Source organism: Phragmites australis, chromosome 17 (assembly GCF_958298935.1).
Source record: "Phragmites australis chromosome 17, lpPhrAust1.1, whole genome shotgun sequence".
Lineage (NCBI taxonomy): Eukaryota > Viridiplantae > Streptophyta > Magnoliopsida > Poales > Poaceae > Phragmites > Phragmites australis.
The window spans coordinates 8176209-8199183 of record NC_084937.1 but is presented as its reverse complement, the minus strand read 5'-3'; the positions used below and the strand labels follow the sequence as shown (position 1 = coordinate 8199183).

General features: G+C 49.1%; 1 protein-coding gene across 1 annotated transcript; it reads right to left on the bottom strand.

The window, feature by feature from the left end:
• Positions 1 to 419: 419 nt before the first annotated feature.
• On the bottom strand, positions 420 to 1043 carry LOC133896843 (uncharacterized). Its single transcript, XM_062337490.1, has one exon. The coding sequence runs from the start codon at positions 1041 to 1043 to the stop codon at positions 420 to 422; it is 624 nt and encodes a 207-aa protein (XP_062193474.1).
• Positions 1044 to 22975: the final 21932 nt, after the last annotated feature.

Sequence of the window (22975 nt, the reverse complement as noted above, 5' to 3'; positions counted from 1 at the left end):
GCGGTGCTTTGAGGAATGTTGCGGGACGGGCTCGGCGAGCTCTACATTCCACAAGTGCTGCGAAGCAAATGGGAGGACTGGAGCCGAGATTGGGTCTATATCGACATCAGCCCCCATGACCACCTCACGCTGCCCAAGACTAGGTCTACGTCGGCGTCTAGGGCGCGGGAGCTCGAGGACCAGGGCCGGGACGGCGGTGCAACAGCTGCACCCGAACTGACCCGCCGCCGGAGGCAGGCCCCAAAGCGGCCCTCAACGGCCCGAGGGCCAGAGCCCTCCACCAAAGTGGAGGAAGGCGGACTCCGGACCGAAGCCACAGGGCCCCGACTTCAGAATCCCTAAGTCCTGGTGGCAGTACCGCAGACCGAAGTCCACGTAAGTTCCCTCTCTGTCTCGAGCATGTCTGTCCGAATGTTGGTTTAGGCACTAACCCTTTTTGTTTTCAGGCCTCCTAAGGACCCTGCAGGAGGCCAGAGGCAGCCGAGGCCGGCTCCCGCACCTGGGCCGAGTGCGCCCGCCCCAGAGCCGAGCGCGCCGGTGGGCCCGGAGCTGAGGGTGCCGACCTGCCCTGAGCCGAGGGCAGCGGCCGCTCCCGAGTAGCCAGCGCCGTCCGAGCCCGCCCTGAGCATTCCGAGGGTGAAGCGAGTGGCCACGGTGGAGGTGGTTGCGGCGAGGGCGGTGCCGGCGCGGCAGTCATCGGGGATCCCGAGCGCCTCTGCAGAGATGGCTCGCAGGGGACCCAACACCCGGCCACCATCAAGCCAAGCCCCGGAACCCCTCCCGGATGTGCTCAGAAGTGCCTGGGAGGTTATCGAGCGGCTTGAAGTGGCTGTGGCAGTGGAGCGAGCCGAGCTCAACAAGGACGGAGCCGCCCTCGTTGAAGAGAGGGGGCGGCTGGAATAGGTTGGCAAGCTCTTGGAGGCCCGTATCGCCTCGCCCCGCGCAACCCACGAGAGGTCGATGCGCGCGGTGGCCGAGGAGCGAGAGGTGTTGGAGGAGGCGTGCGACGAGGTTGTTGCCGCACAGGAGAAGGCCAGCCGCATGGAGCGGTAGGCAACCGAGTGTGACTAGGCATCCCGGAGGCGGGTCGCGGAGCTGCTCGCTCGGGAGCGGCTGCTCCTAGCTCGGGAAGAGGTGGTCGGCAAGCGCGAGAAGTCTGTGTAGTTTGCCCAGGCGGACTTAGCCCGCCGGAACGATGATTTCGAGCATGGCCGCACCGAAGTCCTTCGTCGGGAGGAGGGAGTCACGATCCGCGAGACCAACGTCGAGATCACGGTGATGTCTCAGGATGCCCGGGAGGAGCAGATTGCACGGCACGAGGCGGAGGCCGCCTCGGCATCGTCGGCCCTCACTGCCCGGGAGGAGCAGGCCGCCTAGTGGGAGGCCGACCTGGCCGCCCGAGAGCAGGCTGTCTCAGCCTTGGCCGAGCAGCTGAAGCGGGCACAAGCCGAGGCCCCGGCCACCAGGGGCGTCCCCGCTGACATAGCCGACGGTATCAGCCTTGAGGAACAGCTGCAGATCGCGAAGGACGAGCTTGAGACCATCATGGCCGAGCGGACCAACATGAAGCTGATGATGTGAGACATCCTTCATCAGGCGCGGAAGTCCGTGAAGGCAGCCGGGCTCGGGCACGTCAACGTGGGCAAGCAGGGGCTGGACAAAGAGACGATCGGCCACATCGCCCTCAGCTTCGAAGAGATCGCGTGATGCCTCAAGGCTCTGCCGAAGGCTATGCAGGAGCGGGCGTCCCAGGAGGGGCATGCTCTGGCCTAGGCAGTGGTCGAGCACGTTCTCGCCTGCTACCGCAGCCGAGACCTTGCCTTCTCGCTGGAGCCGGTCCGGCAGGGAGTGGTCGAGGCCGAGGAAGTGGCCGCCCGGGAAGCCGTTCGGGATGTTGCCGCCGAGGTGGCGGCGTGCTTTGCGTGGGAGCCGGTGCTGGAACCGAGCAGCATTGGTAGCAGCGACGCGTCCTCGCCCCCGTCGGAGCCTGCGGATTAGCTTAGTTTTTTGTTTTTTGAATGTTTGTAAATACGGGAGTGATCCCCTCCAGAATGGTTCTTTTTGAAATATAATAGAAGCCTTTCTTTGGGATCGAAACTCCACTGTGCTTGTCTTGATGCAGTTTGCTTTTCGCTTGATGTCCCGAGAAGTACTTAGCTGGACCGAGACTAGCCTTCCTCCCTCGAGAGTGAAGTTGCCTCGACCACTCATCGTACGAGTAGTGGGACCACCCGAGCATCCAGCCCCCAAGCCCTCGCGAGTACGCAACTGCTAAGTCAAGAGACAAAGGCACGAACTTCCTTACTCGGGAGATAAGTCAATCCAGCACGGAGCACTCCACGACCAGTGAACACTTTCCACTTTGCGACCTCTCAAACAAGCAGACCGGAGACACGTGTGGGCGGAAATACGACCAAGAGTCCCCACGGTTTGGTGGTGTCCGGGGTTGGACTGACCAGACCGAGCACCGATAGCCCGCCCCTGGGGTCTAGACAGTCCCGACCACTCTTTGCTCAAGCGGTAAGATTACCCGAGAACCCCAGAGACTCGGTAGTGCCCGGGGTACTGCCAGGCCGGCCGAACACCACGGCCACCATAAAGGACCTCGATTAGCCATCGCCGTCTGTATGGTACACCTGACTACTGTCTATTTCTATCATTCCAGAAAAAGCAAGCACGTGGGCAGGGTTTTGTGCGTGAGGAGACCATCTCGCCGAACATATTAGAATGCGAGGGTCATGAGGATAACTCGGGAACAATAGTTTATTGCGTATTGTATGAAAGGAAAATTCATATGACTTCAGCTACTCACCGGACAGCTGTCAGCCTTTCGGCTGACCAATCCAGGAGGTGGGTAGATGCCTTGAGCTCGGGGTGCCCGGGGACGTTGGTTCCCTCACACAGAGTGCCCTCGCACTGGAAAGCAGGTGAGAGAGCCAGGGGATAGGCGGTCCCGACCACTCATACTCGAGCGGTAGGATTACCCAAGGACCCCGTAGGCTCGAGTAGCGCCCTGGGCACTGAGGCCCTCGCGGTCGGGCTGCTTTGTTCTTGATCGTTGATCTGTAAGCTTAAGAAAATAGGAAAAGACTCTTTGCTTGGTGCGCTTTGTTAGTGCAGTACTCATTATAGACTGCTCTCATTTTTGACCCAAGACCTCTCGAATACCTGGACCGGTGAAGTGTACAGACAGAGGCATAACCAAGAGGTCCAATGGTTTGGTGGCGCCTAAGGTAGGACTGGCCAGACCGAGCACCGACAGCCCGCCCCTGGGGTCTAGGCGGTCCCGACCACTCTTTGCTGAAGCGGTAGGATTACCAAAGAACCCCAGAGGCTCGGTGGTGCTCGGGGCACTGCCATGCAACCGGACACAATATCCTACCACAACAGACTTAAGTCAGTAGCAACTGCCTGCGCGCATACTGACCGAGATTCATTTTTATCAAACGAGAAAAATGAGAGAGCATGTTTTCTCGCACAATCGAGCATATCACCAAACAGATTAAACATATGGATTCCAGAGAGAAAAAACTCAGAATAAGAGTGTATATTGATAATTTTGTACAGAAGTGGTAACTTACCTGGTTGGTGGCAGCCCCCGGCCAACTTGGGCAGGGGGGACCCCTGGCCTGGTTGGCCCGAGCACAAACATGTCTGCCTAGGGATAGAATTTGCACAGATGCTCGATGTTCCATGCATTTGGGAGTGGCTACCCATCCTCTGCAGCCAGCCAAAATGAGCCTTGTCGCGGGACACCGATCACGGAGAAGGGGCCTTCCCACATCGGGGATAGTTTATTCTTTCCTTCGCGCGATTGAACGCGTTGAAGAACTAGATCCCCCACCTCGAGTGACCAGGTCTGGATGTGACACTGATGATAACACCGCAGGCTCTGCTGGTATCTGGCTGCTCGGACGGCGGCTCATCGCCGGCGCTCCTCCAAGTAGTTGACGTCGTCGCGTCTTCGCTGTTCCTGTTCGCCTTCTGAGTAGGCATTCACCTAATGGGAGCCAAGAGTGAGCTCGGAGGGGAGGACCGCCTCAGCGCCGTACACGAGGAAGAAAGGAGTCTCCCCGGTGGCGCGGCTTGGCGTTGTCCGGTTGGCCCATAACACAGCAGACAGCTCGTCGATCCACCCTTTCCTGTGCTTTGCGAGCACGTTGTAGGTCCGGTTTTGAGCCCCTTCAGTATCTCAGCATTTGCACGCTCGACCTGCCCATTGCTCCAAGGATGAGCAACAGAGGCGAAGCAAAGCTTGATGCTGAGGTCCTCGCAGTAGTCCCCGAATAGGGCACTGGTGAACTGGGTGCCATTATCGGTGATGATTCTGTTCGGGACGCCGAAGCGACTTATGATACCGCGGATGAATTGAAGCACCGTGTTCTTGTCAACCTTGATAACTGGGACCGCCTCCGGCCACTTGGTGAACTTGTCGATGGCGACGTAGAGGTACTCATAGCCCCCGATTGCTCAGGGGAATGGACCCAGGATGTCCAGCCCCCAGACCGTGAAGGGCCATGACAGGGGGATGGTATGGAGAGCCTAAGCTGGCTGGGGAATCTGCTTTGCGTGGAACTGGTACGCCCTGCAGCGCCAAATCAACTCGGAAGCATCCTGGAGAGCTGTAGGCCAGTAGAAACCTTGCCGGAAGGCCTTCCCGACCAGCGTGCGAAACGATGCATGGTCACCGCGCTCGCCCTCGTGGATCTCAATGAGGAGCTCACTGCCTTCTGCCCGGGTGATGCATTTCAGGAGGACACCATCCGTGCCGCGCCGATAGAGATCCCCATCTACTATGGCATAGCGTTTGGACTGCCGTGCAATCCTCTCAGCAGAGGCATCATCCCCGGGAAGGATATTTTCTTTCAAGTACCCTCGGATCTCGTCGATCCACGAGGCATCATGAGAACCACCGGTAAGCGCAGCGCCCTCACCGGGCGGTGGCACCTTGACGAGACTACTCACTGAGGGCGCCGCCTGGGTTCGCTCAACTAGGCTCGAGGGTTCCCCTTCGTCCTGGCCAGCAGGCAGGACGGATGGCCGTGTGAGCCTTTCTTCAAAGGCTCCGCCCGGGACGAGTGCCCGGGAAGAGGCCAGGCAAGAGTGGTCATTGGCCAGAGCGTTGTCGCGGTGAGATATGTATCGCAGCTCTAGGCCATCGAAGTGCCTCTCCAGCCTCCTGACTTCTGCCATGTACGCCGCCATCTGAGGATCCGTGCACTGGTATTCTTTGGATACTTGGTTGACCACCAGTTGGGAGTCTTCCTTGACCAGCAGGCGATGAATCCCGAGGCCCACCGCGGCTCGGAGGCCAGCGATGAGGCCCTCATACTCCGCCATATTGTTGGTTGATCCGAAATGCAGCTGCACGACGTACCAGAGTACTTCACCCGTTGGGGGAGGTGAGAACCACTCCAGCCCCCGTGCCTTTCAGCGTGAGGGAGCTGTCGAAGTGCATGACCCAGTACCCAGGCCCATCTTGCCCGGGGTATGCGGAAATTTCTTCACGGTCGATCTCGGGGACCGGCGTCCACTCCGCCACTTCTTGCATGAGAACACAACTGAGTCCAAAGCGAGAGGCATCACAATAGACATCGAAGCTCTTGTGAACATCTAGTTGTGCTAGAACTGACGCTGTGGTGACACGAGACTTCAAAGTCTGGAAACCACTTCACACTCCTTGAACCATTCTAACTTGACATTCTTCAAAAATTTTGCTATGGGATTAGGAATCTTGAAGAAATTCTTGATGAACTGGAGGTAATTACCCGCGAGTCCAAGAAAACTCCGGATGTGAGTCACACTTCTTGGCTGCACCCAACTGAGTACATCTTGCACCTTGCTTGGGTCAATTGCAACCCCGTTTTCTAACATGACATGACCTAAAAAGGCAAATTTTGTTTCTAATTATGAACAATTATTGTGCAAATTCAATTTGCTAAATAAAGAGCATGAAGAGGTTAAGGCTAAATTTGAGTGCATTGAATCTCAGCCTTCTAGAGTCCTGCTTCCCAAAGGGTTCACCACCCGGATCCATGCCTCCCGAGGCCCCCGCCTCGGGCTGCTCGGGCTGCCTTCCCGAAGGCTACAAGGTGAGTCAATAGGCCTTAGGAAAGATCTGCCAGAAGGGGAGCACCGGTCGTGCTTTGCCTACAGGGAAGTGACCAGAAGTAAAAGCCTACGCTGATGGACGTCACTCTGACACTCCGGCGTAATGGAGGCTATCCTGACACCCCTGACAGTGCAGCACCGGGCCGCAATTGGCGACTGGCTCGCTGCACTCCAGGGGGCAGGCACCACGATAGTTACCATGGTGGATATTTATCTCCCTGATAGGGTAGAAAGTAGTTATCCAGGATAAGGCTCAGTAATTCAGTCAGATCCTAGATATTTGTACATTGTGATAATTTGTACGCCAAGCTACGCATGGCCCTATAAATAGGGGGCCATGTCCTTTGGGCAAAGGAGGCCAAAAAAGGAGAAGGCTAGACGGACACAAAATACGCATCACAGTGAACCTGTGATACTCCCCCTAGATCGATCCATTTTTCCTACCATCAATACATCCGTGGTGTTCCTTCCTCTTAAACTTCGTCTCCAAGCTTGAGTCTCCTCCTTAGAAGAAACTCTCACTGTACTTGGTGGGGCAAGACGAACTCTTGCTCCAACAGCAAGCAAGTCAAGAAGGAGATCAAGCAGAAGAAGAAGATGGCAAACCTCTCCAACAAGACCAACCTCTACACCAAGCCCAACTATAAGAACAAGATCAAGAGCAACCACTACAAGCTCAAGAAGAAGGAAAATGGCATGGTGGTTGCACATATGGTTTGGGAAGAAGGATTGGAGGTGGAACCAACCTATTTGGGTGCCCAAGGAAGTCATCACCAATATAAAGGGGCCCTAATCGGTTTGGGTTCCAAAGAGTACTTGAAGCCCAAGGTGGCTATAGGGATTTGGAGGCTTGGCTTACATGATGAAGTGAAGATTCAAGCAAAGAAGCCAAGTGTACAAGATGGGTGCATTGATGAAGATCATAATCATCACATACCCAAATCCCCATCCGAAGGTAAAAAGAGGTAAATGAGCTAAATGCAAAAATCTCTTAATTATTGTCTTTTTACCTCATCTAGAGTTGCATGTGCTTATTTCAAGTTATTGCAATGCCTAGTGTAGGTTTTCATATAGTAGGTTGCTTGTGTTTATCTCTAACCCATGAGCAACCTACATGGTTCATTAGTTGTAGGTTATTTACATGGCACTTGTCTTTCATATGGTATCTTTTATGTGCCATGATTCAATGTATAGGATAAGTACCCATTGTTATCAATAACAAGTGCATATATCTCACAAGTATTCAACACTTGTATGCACACATTTAGGGGGAGCTTATCCTATAGGTTGTGATTTTAAGACTAACATGTGTTCCAAGTTGTATCTCTTGTTGTCTCATGGAGCAATCAACATGTCCCTGGAGGTATGCAATGCTTAAACGCTTCAATTGGTATCATTGTCAAATATTTATTCATTTAAGCTACGTCCATGCATAATATAGCTTAAATTTCATATCTTGACATATTGTCTAGTTGTGCATATGTTTCTTTCTCATCATATGTATGCACACATATAGGGGGAGTTTATACTATATTATGTGAGTTTCATGAATTATGATCCATGTGCTTTCATAGCTTTCAATTGGTATCATTACAATTGGTATAATTTTTAATTGGATCATGATTTGTGAAGCTCTCTCCCATGGGCTCTAATGTTTTTCCCTTTAAGTTCAACATGTGCATATAGTCCTTTTTGGAAGATTGTTGACAAAGGGGGGGAACTTTGACGACCAAAGCAAGGAATGCGAGATGAACAATGAGGGGAGATTGTAGCAAGTGCAAGATATATGAAGGTTAACAAAGGGGGATAAGCTCTTGCTTTGGTCAAATCAAGGGAGAAAGTGGCAATGGAGAAAGAGGGAGCCACAACATAAGAGGACTAAGTGGTAAGAACATGCATCCAAGCAATGTGGTAAGATTTTGTGCTCATTAATGATCTTTACATTTAGAACCATTTGTTATTTGCCACTTGCTTTGGCTGTATTATCATCAATCACCAAAAAGGGGGAGATTGTAGCGAAAATAGCCCTATTAGGCTATGATTGTGATTTTGGTGATTAATCACAACATAGTCATTGGGACTAACATTTTTGTCAAGTATATGCTTTGTCTCATGGATGCAACAAAAGAGAAGTCGTCGAAGCCAGAACAAAGAGAGGAATGAATTAGACTTGTTCCATGAATTTTTATGTGATCAAATGGAATGGATTTCTGTATAATCTTGTACAGCTCTTCACAAGCTTTCCATAGAGCCAAAGATCATCAAAATTGTGGAGTTCGGAGCGAAAAGTTATGCCCAAAATACATAACACTATTCTACTGAAATTTGCCTGACCAGATACTCCGGTGCTCACACAAAAATTAGTCCGGTGCTATATAGGATAATCCGGTGAGTACAGTGAAAAGTAGTCCAATGTTCACAGAAAATTTGAAGCGGAATCTTTTGCCTCACCGTATGATCCGGTGTTCAAAAAATGAACACACTGGATTATTATTTCATAGAGCTCCAAAATGAAGATATGCACATAGGATAGTTTGGTGCATTTTTCCGGTGTTCAATAAGTTATCACAGGATAATCCGGTGTTCACAGATAAGTCTGAGTGGGTTCCAACGGCTAGTTTCTTCTGCTATACTCACCAGATGTTCCGGTGTTCACAAAATGAACACACCGGACTATTATTTCCAGAGAGCATCAAAATGAACATATACACATAGGATAATCCGGTGCATTTGTCCGGCGTTCAATGAGTCATCACAAGACAACCCTGTGTTCACAGAGATTTGAGTGGGGTTCCAACGGCTAGTTTGTGAGAGTGTACTCACCGGATGATCCGGTGTTAGTACTACTGTTCTCACCGGATCATTTGGTGTTAACAGTTTTTTAGAGCCGTTGGGTTAATAGCTAGTGCGCGTGTTTGAGGCTATAAATACCCCTCCACTCAGTCTTTTGAGTGTGCTGGAGTCCAGAGAAGTTCATATACACCTGAGAAGACATCCAAGCCACCAAAGTGCTTAAAGTGATCATCCAAGGCAATTAAGCATAAGATTAGTGAGTGATTAGTGCTTATAGGCCTAAAGAGTGAGTTGCTAGGTAATTGCTGCCTAGAGAGTGAATCAAGGAGTGATCCAACAGTGTACCTCTTGGTACATCGGAACCTTGGTGTCTTGGTGACTCGCCGGCAAGCTTGTTGACCCTCCAACTTGGTGTGGAGCAGTGGCAAGGAGATTGTGCAGGGATGTGGAGACCCTTGCCTTTCTGGCTCAAGCTCTAAAGTGATCATGGTGGCGAGGAACCGGAAGAGAGGCTTGTGGTGAGACCTTGCCTGAGTGGCTTGGTGGCTCATCGGGGTGGAGGCCTTGTCTTTGTGACTTGGTGGCTCAAAGGCCCTGACCGGGTGCTGACCAGGAGCATATCCTTTGTGGAGCTCCAACATGGACTAGTGGTGGCATTCATGCCATCGATACCATGGAAAAAATCCTTGTGCCTGGTTTTCTCTCTCTACCTTATTTACGTTTCCGCATTTACTTACTTGTAATTTACCTTCTTAGATAGGTTATAAGCGCTTTGATCGGTAGAGTAGACACACTAGATAAATCTAGAGCATATTTAGATAGAAATTGATATAGGTTTATCTTGTGTTGCTTTTGGAACCAAAATAGTTTTAAGTGTCCTAATTCACCCCCCTCTTAGGACATCACCGATCCTTTCAACCGTCTGTACTATGAATAGTACATCATCCCCTTCCTCCAGATCGAAGCAGAGTTGTGGCGCCCGAATAGTTCTGAACAGTAAGCAGAGCAGTGGAGGGAGAGGGTGATTTGGACCAAACAATTTGTTAGGTTTCGGTGAAATCTTGAATATTCATTGGCATTTGTTTCTTCAAGGTAAGCATTATGTTCTAGATTTTGATGGTGTAGATTTTGGTTTGGAGAGCTAGCTGGATCTAGATCTAGATTTTTTCCATAATGACATAGTTTTGTTCTATTCATTGGATGATGTAGATTTGTATTCTAATTTAGTCTTGAGAGATCAACTATATCTACATCTAGACTTAGATTTTTTTTCATGATGATCTAGAATATATTAGTTGTTTTAGGTATATATGAAGCTCAAAGTATAGATGAAGGTTTAATTATGTCATACTATAAATGACTAGCTATAATCTAGTGTTGTAGATAAATTTTCGATTTTTGGTATATAAACATAAAATTATCAATAACTATAGTATTTAACGACAAGTTTTGAATTAATGGTTGCCCTTATTTTTAGGTATTCATGTATATATAATATAACAGTAATTATTAATTATTTTCAAATTAATTATCATTTGTATGGTTCATTCATGCATTCATGCATGGTAGCTCTATTCTTTTGGACTACATCTAGATTTAGATTCTTTTCATGATGATCTAGAATATATATTTGTTGTTCTAGGTATATATGAGGCTCAAAGTGTAGATGATGGTTTAATTATGTGTTACTATAAATGGTTAGCTTTAATCTAGTGTTGTAGATAATTTTTGGAATATAAACATAAAAGTATCATTAACAGTAGTATTTAACAAGTTTTGAATTACTGTTTGCCCTTATTTTTAGGTATTCATGTATATAATTAATATAGCGGTAATCATTAATTATTTTTGAATTAATTGTCATTTGTATGGTTCATTCATGCATGCATGCATGGTAGCTCCATTTTTTTGAAGAAAATCTTGGTTGCTCTATTTTATTAGGTTGATTTGACATTAATTTACTCCGTACATTGTAGATGGATCGTGGCTAGATGTATGGTTCTCGTACGAACCAAGGGTACCTTGATGGTCTGACGGCTTTTCTGGAAGCTACCAAGGAGGATCGATTAGAGAAGGGTGTTGAGTTTATATATTGTCCTTGCTGCGATTGTAGAAAGAAAAGATCCTTTCTTAGACAAAACGCAATCCAACAGATCCAAGCGCACTTGATTTTCAGGGGCTTCAAATTGGACTACACGTGTTGGACCAAACATGGTGAAGAGCAGAATGTGTTACATGATGATGTTGGTATCGTCGAAGAACCCGAAGTCGAAGTAAGAAGAGAAGATGAAGAGGAATTTGGTGCAGATGATGATGACTGTGGTGCTGTAGGCGACGATGATAGGTTGGATCAGATGCTGGGCGATGCAGACGTGAACTTGAGGACTTAGAGAGACTTTAACAAATTCATGTGCTTGGTCAAAGACTTGAAGAAGCCGTTGTTCCCTGGATGCTAACCGGAATACACAAAGTTGTCATCCATGCTCGAACTGCTTAAATTGAAAGCAAGTGATGGTTGATCGGACAAGAGTTTCATGGTGCTATTATAACTCTTATCGGACATTCTTTCAGATGGAAATGAGTTTCCCAAAACCACATACGAAGCAAAGCAGGTTCTTTGTTCATTGGGGATGGATGTAGAAACGATACATGCATGTCCTAAAGACTGTATTGTCCACCGTAACGATCTATCAGACTTGCATTCATATCCAGTGTGCAAAGCATCTCAATACAAGCACAAGAGTCAATCAGATGACGACGAGGTGCAGAAAGGGATTCCTACTAAGGTGGTGTGGTATCTGCCCATAATTCCGCGTCTTAAGCGTTTGTTTGCGAATCAAAAAAGAGAACAAATTGTTGTGCTGGCACTCGGAGGGCCACAAGCAAGATGGAAATCTAAGGCACCCTGCCAATTCTCCCCAGTGGAGAAACATCGACATGATCTTTGATGACTTTGGTGCAGAACAGAAGAATATAAGGTTGGCTTTGAGCACGAACGGGATGAATCCTTTTGGGAACATGAGAAGCAGGCACAACACTTGGTCAGTTGTTGTCAGTATTTACAACCTACCTCCTTGGTTGTGTATGAAGCAGAAGTACTTGATGATGACGCTGCTTATCCAAGGCCCGAGACAACCTGGGAACGATATTGATGTATACCTAGGACCATTGGTGGAAGATCTAAAAGTATTGTGGAATGAAGGGTCGCAAGTATGGGATGCATACAAAAGGGAGGATTTCACACTATGCACCTTGTTGTTCTGCATGATCAATGATTTGCCTGCACTACGTAACATTTTGGGCCAGAGTAAACAAACAGACACGGTGTGCCCTCTATTGGGCCAAGAGTTCGTCTTGCCCTAGCAAGTACGGCGAGAGTTTCTTCTAAGGAGACTCAAGCTTGGAGACGAAGTTACTGATGGTAGAAAAAAATAGATCACTCTGGGAGGAGTATCACAGCGTGACTTGGTGTATTTTCACCTTTGTGTCTTTTTCGTTGTCTTGCCTGTCCCTTTAGCCTAAGTGGCCATGGCTCTTATTTATAGGGTCGTGCACAACTTGGCGTATAAGTTATCATAATGTACAAATATCTAGGATCTGACCAATTTACCAGGCCTTATCCTGGATAACTACTTTCTACCCTATCTGGGAGATAAATATCTACTGTGTTAATTATCATGGTGCCTACCCCCTAAAGGGGGCGAGCCGATCGCCAACTGCAGCCCGGCGCCGCAGTGTAAGGGGTGTCAGGACAGCCTCCATCATGCCGGGGTGTCAGAGCAGCATCCACTAGCGTAGGTATTTAATGCCGGTCATCTCCAGGCAAATATGATCAGTGCTTCCTCTCTGGCAGATCTTTCCTGAGGACTAACGACTCACCCAGTAGCCTTTGGGAGGCTGAGGCCTTGGGGAGGTAGGACTCCAGAAGGCCAGGGCTTCGGGAGGTTGAGGCTTCGGGGGACCAAGCCTTTGGGAGGTAGAGCCTTCGGGAGGCAGGACTCTGGAAGGCTGGTGCTTCGGGAGGCCGAGGCTTCGGGATACCGAGCCTTTAGGAGGCTAAGCCTTCGGGAGGCAGGACTGGTTAAGCCAAGAGGCCGTCGGGGGTCCTTAAAGATGACCCCCAATAGTAGCCCCTCATGAGGGTAGCCAGCAGAGCGATCAGGCCCGCGGTTCCTTCAGAGTAGGGCCTCCAACAGTCCCTGGTTTATGGTTGATGGCTCGTGGTCCAAGTATTGCTTGGCTTGTCTGGGACAGTTTGACCTGGGTGGCTGAACGATATGCTGGATGATGTCGGCGACAGGGGGCATTGAGTGCGCCCTGGGGAAGGGCACAGTCCGTCAGTGCTGGTGAGCTCCCCTTGTAGTTTAGTTTTTGGTTTGCCGATGTGAGCCGTCTTTTTCTCCTAGAGAGCTGCTTCTCGCTGGAGCATGTGGCGGAGATTGCGGAGGTGATCCTGGGCCCCCCTACTCTCGCAGAGCAGGAGCGGTGGGTGGCCCTAGCACAGAGTTGGGAGCGGTACAATCGTGTCTACTTTTACCTCCGTGTGGGGGCTCTGGCTTGGTGGTATCCTCTAGGGCCTAAGGCCGCTAGTAAACGAGCGCGTGCAGCCCCCCAATCCGTGTGAGGACACTCCACGCTCGGTAGCCTTTTGCCTCTAGAGGCTCGCATACCAGTTCCACGGCCGAGTCGTCGGTGGTGCCCCTTGTTCGCAAGAAGCGCCTGAGGCAGGTTGGGAGTGTGAGCGACCAGTCCGAAGGTGAGGGCTAGGGTGGCGGTGATGACCGGGGGAAGGGCCAGGCCTCCCTAGATATCGCGGGTCATGGCCAAAGTCGACAGAGAGGCATGGACACTATGGACTATGATTTTGGTATCATTGGCTTGGACGTTGAGGACGTTATGGGCCCTCCTGTTAGAGGTTCAGAGGAACTAGGTGTGGTTTGCTTCGTTTGCCATATCATGTTTTGGTTGTGCACCTGGATCTTAATTTGTGTTTCGAGTGCGTCCGGAGCGTCAGGTGCTACTCCGCTCATTCGACGGCGGAGTCATTTCGTTATGCCCCACGATTCCGAGGGGCGTATTGATCTGTAGGTGGCCGCCGATGTCTTGGTTAAGGTTGAGCCGGAGGATCCCCTGGTGTCCGCTCCGGATGTATATTTTGTTGCAAGGGATGATTGGTGTGCGGCCCGAACAGCTTGGGAGGTTGACGGCTCATGCTTCCTACAACGCTTTGTCCTTCCTCGGGGTTCTGACGAAAGAGTGCCCCTCCGCAATTCTTGAGTGTATCTTGGGCGAGGTGAAGGTGGAGGAGGTACAGGCTGCAGAGGCCTCGCCGGAGGGGTATGAGGAGGAAGAGCTGGACTTCTCAGCCTTCGACTCGTATCCTTTCCGGGCGGATCCTTTGTCTTCTCGAGACCGAGTCTCTGTTTTGGGCAGTAGCTCTCTTCTCGTGGAGGGGGCTCGCGTCGGCCTCCTGTGCGCAGGTATCGGGGACGACTCTCTAGGTCCCGCAGTATTTCCGGGAGGCGTGGGGGTCTGGCACCCTCTTCCTCCCGTAGTGGTACAGGGAGGCGTAGCATGCTAGCCAGTTTGCTGGGCATAGATAAAATGTACAGTGGTTAGCTATATGCAAAGATTCTTTGTATGTTATGTATGTACAACTTGCATTGTGTTAGCTTGTTGTTTTGTTTCTTTTTCTCTCTCTTTTTATGATTGATCGCATCGATGCTTCGTCTGTGCCCCTTATCCCAGCCCCTTCGCATCCTGCGGCTGCTTAGCGGCCACGGGGTGAGAGATTTCGATGGGCATTGCGTTGCAGTAGGTGGGAGTGGGGAGCTCAAAGTTTTAGATTTTTAGGATATCGGAAGGGTCAGGTGATTTTGTGTCACACCCGGTTTAAAGACCAAAACCAGATGTAAACTATATGTATGCCAAGATCAGTTATTCATACATATAGCGACTTCATTAGTGTAACAGACACAGTGTTTCTTATTACAACGCTAGAATATTACAAAAAGACCACCCACGGGTCTAAAGAAAAGAACACCACAGCGGAAAAAGGGAGCGGCGCAGCTCCAAACCAACAGGCAGCCGACCGAGAGGTTCCACAAGCCTAGAACTCGGCATCATCCTCGGGGAAGTCATCCTCAGGAAAATCTTCAAATGTGTCACCTTCTGAAACAGCAAGCGTGAGCATTTCCAATACTCAACAAGTGGGGGAAAACAAATGAATCTACTATGGTGGCTTGAGACAAGGTTTTCCTAATCTAGGGTTTCATTTGCATAAAAGCTGGTTTTTAGCCATGAACTACGGAAACAAATTTTTATTTTAACCGAGAAAAGATGTACCAAAGGTTTTCTTTAACCTCCGGGAATTCAACCCAATTCCCAGACCAAGAAAAACACCCACCCCGACTAATCATGCGAGGGTCCAGGCTGCTCATAACCGTGAGCACGGCTGAATATTCAGTTTGACACTCTGCAGAGTTTGTGCACTTTACCCACGAGTCGTGATCTTCTCTGTTGCCGGCACCTGATGGTACCTTACACACTTCCGGGGTGTGCGCCAAGAGATCACTACGAGGCTTTTCCAGAGAGTCTCCCAGAATGCACTTGCCCACTGAGGTTTCACCGCCGTATATAAGTGGAGTAACCCTCCACCCCAGAGGCCCCCTCTTGTGCCGGGTAGAATCGGGAAGTAACCCTTCCTTATCTACACATCCGATTGGCTCATACAACCCTGGGAGAACATCTAATTACTAGGCCAAGCCGTACCATATTGGTCTTGTGGTTGCCTTGTTTGCCATGGGTGTTCGCTCCACGAACCAGTCCTTAAAATGGTCTGGGCAAGACCTCCAATAACCCCATAAGGGTATACTACCCAACAACCAAACAACCAACCATGTCGGGAAAAGTACCCCTTTCTTGCCCAGAACCCCAATTATCTCCGTTGTTAACTCCCTTAACAACATTAATTTTCCATGATATTCTTCCTATATCAATTTTTAGTTCATAACTCAAGATTCATCATCCTACACGCTACATGTTCATCTAAAGCATGGCTAAGCAAAAACATGATGATCTTGTATGGATAAAGCATCTATATCCAACACTAGTATTTGCTATACTACCCATTTTTGTGAAGCATCATGCATATTTTGAGAAAGACTACTTGATGTAAAAGCTGGGTTTGTAACATGGTCAAGACACTTGCCTTCGTCGAAGTGTTGCACAGGTCCTTCAAAATCTTCTTCTTGAAAATTGCCAAACTCCTGGACTGAATCGTCTACACGAGCACACAATCTAACATGAGAACAGTACACCAAACATTCCTAAAACTAGAGAAAAACCCTATAAACAGATTCTACACGTCGCTACGAGAATATGAGCGCAAAGATCGCCTAAATCGGAGCTACGAGCAAAAAGTTATGAGCTTTTGAAGTTCTAGGGGCTATTCTGCAAATTACTTGAATTTCAGAGAATTACCGAATTGATTTTATACTGAAAATCCTATTTATAAAACAAATCCAGGGGTTTCTATAAAAGTACATAGCTTTTATGAGGCTACAGAGAAGTCTAGGGGCTTAAGTGCAAAAATACCACTTTTCCCGAATTAAAACAAATATAAATCTGACTGGGTATATGGGTGATGATGTGGCATCGCTACGCGGGCAAAATGGCTGAGGTGGCCGGCTTACAGGGGCGATGAGGTGGCGGTTCTTTGCCAACTGGGATTACATAGCCCACGTGTCGCAACGGAATTGGCTAGGCGAAGGGGTATTGGAGCATCTAATCTGGGCCATCCATCATGGATCCGAAGGTGGGAAACAGAGGGAGCTCGGACCGGTGGCGCAGACACGGCGGCGGCCGGCCGGCGGCGGCGGAATGGCCGGAACCGCACCGGAATCACGCAAACGGCCACGAAATGCGACGGAAAGACTTTCAAACGGAGGAGAAGCTCACGAGGAGTGCATACCGAGGCTTCACAGAGGCGGAGATAGTCCGGGTGATGGCCGGCGACGGGGAAGATCGGGCGGCGGCCTTGGAGCTCGGTGCGAAGGCGTTCGGCGGCGGGAGAGACACTGAGGAGCGTCGGGAAGCGTCGCCCGGTGTCCTGCGACACCAAAGAAGCGAAGGCTAAAGTAAAAAAAAAAAGGTTCAGCACGGTGAAGCAAGGCGGCGGCGAGCTTCTCACCGGTGGCAATGGAGGAGACGGCGCCGGGTTCGAATCCGAGCAGAAGAAGAGGGGGAAACGGATGCAAAAGCACGGAAAGTCACCAGGAAGACGATGGTCAGCTTAAATACGGGAGAGGGGGAGGGGATCGGCCGGAATTTGAAGAAAATGGCCGGCGGCCATGGATTTGAATGGCGTCAGTTCCCTTGCATTCAATCGAGCTATGGAGAGGGGAAACCGTCGGGGAAGAGGGAATAGGGGGCGTGGAACCCGACAGCGGTGATTAATTGGCGAGGTAGTGCGCGGGGGCTCGAATTTGAATCGGTCGGTGGTGGATTTTGGGAAAAACGATCGACAGCCAGAGGTGGGAGAAGCAGAGTCGCGGCTCGGGCGGAGTGGCTCGGCGCGGGCAGCTCAGCGCGGGCGGCTCAGCGCGGGGTCCACCCGACAAAGGGGGTCGGCGGAAGAGGCCGGCTGGGGGGGCGGCTGTAGGCCGGCTCGGCCGATGGGCCGGCGCGGGGGAAGGGAAGACAGCCCACGAGAGGAGGAGAAGGGGAGGGAAAAAAATGGGCCGAGGGAGAAAGAATCGGCCCGAGGGCATTTTTCCTTTTAGAATTTCTTTTTCCAAATGAATTTCATCAAATTTTCCAATGGGGTTTTAAAGCGGCGAAACCTAGCGAAATTTTGCAAACTTTTTCAACCCAATAAAACCTTATTGCATCTACAACGGCATGAATGCAATCAAACAATTATCCTAGGCCATGTTAATTTTAGAAATTAATTTCCTATTGAGCTAAGTTGCAACACCTGAGTTAAATCTAAGAAAGTTTTAAATTATTGCAAAAATTTGAATTCTGGGTGTTACAAACCTACCCCCCTTAGGATGAATCTCGCCCTCGAGATTTGGGTTGATCTTCAAATAACTGCGGGAATTCTGCCTTCAGATCGTCTTCTCGCTCCCAGGTTGCCTCATCTTCCGAGTGATGACTCCATTGAATTTTGCACATTCTAATAGCCTTTCTTCTCGTTGTTCGCTCTGCAGTATCCAGAATTCTGATAGGATATTCTGCATAGGTCAGGTCTTCCTTTGGGTCCACTTCTTCCAGGGACAACTGTTCTTCTGGCATCCTTAAACATTTCTTTAATTGAGACACATGAAATACATCATGCACGCCAGCCAGTGCAGATGTCAGTTCCAACTGATAGGCTACCTCTCCACGTCTAGCGATTATCCTGAATGGTCCAATGTACCTAGGTGCCAATTTTCCTTTGACCTTGAACCTGCGGAGACCTCTGATAGGCGAGACTTTCAAATACACCATATCCCCCACTTCGAAGGTCAATCCTCTCCGTCGATTATCCGCATAACTCTTTTGTCGGGACTGTGCGGCCTTCAAGTTTTCCCGTATGGCCTGAACCTGTTCTTCTGCTCTTCTGAGAATTTCTGGCCCAAACACTTGGCTTTCTCCAGTTTCGTTCCAATACAGCGGAGTTCTGCACCTTCTACCATACAAAGCTTCATATGGAGACATTTTGAGGCTGGCTTGGTAGCTGTTATTGTAAGAAAACTCTGCATATGGTAAGCTTTTATCCCAACTCTGCTTGTACTTCAAGGCGCAGGCTCTTAACATATCTTCCAACACTTGGTTGGTCCTCTCTGTCTGTCCATCGGTTTGGGGGTGATATGCGGAACTGAAGTTCAGTTTAGTGTCCAAAGATTCGTGTAGTTTCTGCCAGAAGCGAGAGGTAAATTGGGTACCTCTGTCCGACACAATCTTTTTGGGTACCCCATGTAGACACACAATTCTTGACATATACAACTCGGCAAGTTTCGCACCTAAATATGTTGTCTTGACTGGGATAAAATGCGCAACCTTCGTTAAGCGATCCACCACTACCCAGATAGAATCGTAGCCTGCTTGAGTGCGGGGTAACCCGACGATGAAATCCATACCAATTTCTTCCCACTTCCACTCTGGAACTTTCAAGGGTTGCAATAATCCTGCTGGCCTTTGATGTTCTGCCTTTACTCTCTGACAGGTGTCGCACAAAGCCACATATTCTGCAACATCTCTCTTCATACCATACCACCAATAATACTCTTTCAGATCCTGATACATCTTAGTGCTCCCGGGGTGAATGGAATGTGCAGAATCGTGTGCTTCTCGCAAAATTAAATCCTTCAAAACTTTCTGGTTGGGTACACAAATCCTTTTCCCAAACCATACTGTTCCTTGATTATCTTCCGAGAAACCCGGTGCCTTATCTGTTTTTATGAGTTCTTTGATCTCCTTTATTTTCTCATCTTCCCATTGTCCTTTTCGGATGTTTTGTTCCAATTGTGACTTCATTTCTATTACTGTTGCATCCATGTCGGCAATAAAACCTAAATTTAATCTCTCAAATTCCTTGCATAATTCTGGCTGACTTCCTCGCAACATAGTCATATTGCAATATCCCTTCCTACTCAGGGCATCTGCCACAACGTTTGCTTTCCCAGGGTGGTAATGTATTCCCACATCATAATCCTTGATTAGTTCCAACCATCTACGTTGCCGCAAATTAAGATCCGGTTGGGTGAAAATATATTTTAGGCTTTTATGATCCGTATATATTTCACATCGGTTGCCAATGAGGTAGTGCCTCCAAATCTTTAGGGCGTGAACTACTGCAGCTAATTCCAAATCGTGGGTCGGATAATTTTCCTCATGTTTTCTTAACTGCCTAGATGCATATGCTACCACATGACCTTCCTGCATAAGCACACATCCCAACCCTTGTCGAGATGCATCACAATACACTGAGAACGACGTCTGGGTGTCTGGCATGATAAGAACTGGCGCGGTGGTCAACTTTTTCTTCAATTCGTTGAAACTGGCTTCTCGAGCGGCTGTCCATTTGAATTCTGCTCCTTTTCCTAGTAGTTCTGTCATTGGTTTCGCTATCTTGGAAAAACCTTCTATAAATCGGCGGTAATACCCTGCTAAACCCAAGAAACTGCGGATCTCTGAAACATTCTGCGGGGTTTTCCAGTTTAGTACATCCCTTACTTTGGACGGATCTACGGACACACCTCCCGATGAAATAATATGACCAAGGAAGGGTACTTCCGTCAACCAGAACTCACACTTACTCAATTTGGCATAAAGTTGGTTCTCTCTGAGTTTCTGTAATACCATCCTTAAGTGTTCCTTGTGTTCTTCCTTGTCCTTGGAGAAGACCAGGATATCATCAATAAACATTACGACGAACTTGTCCAGAAACTCCATGAAGACTTTATTCATTAGGTACATGAAGTATGCTGGTGCATTTGTCAAGCCAAAAGACATTACCGTGAACTCATAAAGGCCATATCGGGTGACGAACGCGGTCTTTGGAATATCCGAAGCACGAATTTTCAACTGGTGGTATCCGGACCGAAGATCAATCTTGGAGAAAATACACGCCCCTTTCAACTGATCAAACAGACCATCAATGTGAGGCAGTGGGTATTTATTCTCGATAGTTACTTCATTGAGAGCCCGATAGTCAATACACATCCTTTGCGTTCCATCTTTCTTGGGTACAAAGATGACCGGAGCTCCCCAGGGTGAAGAACTAGGGCGGATAAACCCTTTGTCTAACAGCTCTTGGATTTGCTCCTTGAGCTCTGTCAACTGATTGGCATCCATTCTATATGGTCTCTTATATATAGGTGCAGTTCCTGGCACTAATTCAATCACAAATTCTATTTCACGATCTGGCGGCATACCTGGAAGATCATCGGGAAATACGTCCGGGAATTCGTTCACCACATTGATCTCTTCGATAGGAATACCCTTCATTTGATTTAGTGAGCCTTCCTCTGTCGAGGGTATAGCTGCAACAAACTCGACCTGCGTGCCTTCTTGTTTAGTCTATGATTCCCTTATATTTCGCCAGCCAGTCCATTCCCAGTATGACATCAATCCCATTGGATTCCAGAACTATAAGGTTGGCTAAGAAATCTACCCCCCTTATACAAAGGCTTAGCTTTGAGCATATATACTTTGCCCTCATCTCTCCTCCAGGAGAGCTAATAATCATTTGCTGCTTCATATTTACAATTGGCAGATTATACTTTGCAACATATCTTGCAGTGATGAATGAATGTGATGCTCCTGAATCAAATAAAACTGATGCTAGGTTTGAGTTGACAAGGAACATACCAAGCACCACATCTTGCGCCCCTTGGACTTCTTCAGTAGTGACATGGTTGATTCGCCCACGCGCGTAATTCTGTTGAGCCCGGTTGGTTGGAGCTGGTGCCGGGTTCCCATTGCGGCCCGGAGCTTGATGTTGTCCCTGCTTTGGAGCATTCCCATTGCCATACTGCACGGGAGAGTTGCTGGGTTTCTTCCTTGGGCATTTATTGGCATAGTGCCCTACTTCACCACAGACGAAACATGCCTTTCCGGTGGAAGGTGCCTGATCACCAAACTTCTGTTGAGGCGTCGGGGGTTGGGTCTGACGAGGGGCTTGGAAATTTGAGCGCTGGGCTTGCATTTGTAACTTGTTCTGGTTCTGGTGCTGGTTCTGTTGGCGGAACATGGGTCCTTGTTGAGGTGAGTTATAGCGGGGTCGGAAGCGACTGCTTGAGCCTTGGCCTTGAGAAGACATCTTTCTCTTATGCTCCATCTGGCGGCGTTTGTGTTCCACCACCAGGGCTTTATTTACCATAGCCTGGAAGCTTGCGAAATCTTGGGGAAGCAATGCATATTGGATACCATCATTCAGGCCGTCTAGGAAGTGTTCCTGCTTTTTCTCATCTGTATCGACATCCTCGGGGGCATACCTTGATAGTTGTGTGAACTTTGCCACATACTCACTTACAGACATAGCTCCCTGCTTAAGCTCATGAAATTCCTTCTTTTTGAGTTTCATTGCCCCAGCTGGTATATGGTGAGTGCGGAAACTGGTCTGAAACTCCGCCCATGTTATGGTTTGTGCGTCTTCATGGGCATTGACGTATGCGTCCCACCAATCAGCCGCGGGCCCGGAAAGTTGGTGTGAAGCAAACAAGACTTTTTCCCTGTCGTTGCACTGAGCTATTAGGAGCTTCTTCTCCGTGGTGTTCAACCAGTCATCGGCATCCTTTGGTTCCATAGCCTGTGAGAACACTGGGGGCTTGGTTCTCATAAACTCTCCCAACTTATTCTGCGGCGGAGGAGGAGGGGCTTGCATGCGCACGGGGGCCTGCTGCATATTTGCCATAGTTTGAGCTAGTCCTTGAAGGATTTGCGTTTGCATGGCCATCATTTGCTCCATGTTGAATTGAGGTGGTGGAGGAGGAGGAGGCAGTTGCTGGTTGTTGTTGACTTCGTTGTTGACGGCGCGGGGGTTTCTCCTGGTGTTCACCATCTGCTGGTTGCCAAGGTATGAGCGGGGAACGGAGGAAAAAGCCAAGACGACAAGATATGACTGAGACAGGAAGAACAAGAGCAAAAAGACTCCCAACTATTATATTATAAGATAACTGATGCAATGTGGAGAAAGAGCATCCACCTTACATCGACAATCACAAAAAGATCCAACTCATAACATGATCACAAAACAGACACGACGACACCAGGACTAGACAACACAAACGGTCTAGACGACTTATTAAACTGGCTTTAGGTACTCTCCTAAGCATGCGACCCGGCAGATGGTTTGGCAGTTGACTGGTCGTCGTCCTCCGAAGACTCCTCACTGGAAGGATCACTGCGGCGCGGCCTCTTGTGAGAGGGCGAGCGAACGGACTGGTCCTCTGAGTCGGAAGAGCTGGACATCCCATTGAGGCTCTTCTGCAGCTCCCTGATCTGTGCTTCGGCATCACGAAGGCGCTTATGGGTGTCCTGAAGTTCGTCCAAGGCTTCATCCAAGTCCTCGTGCAGTGTGGTG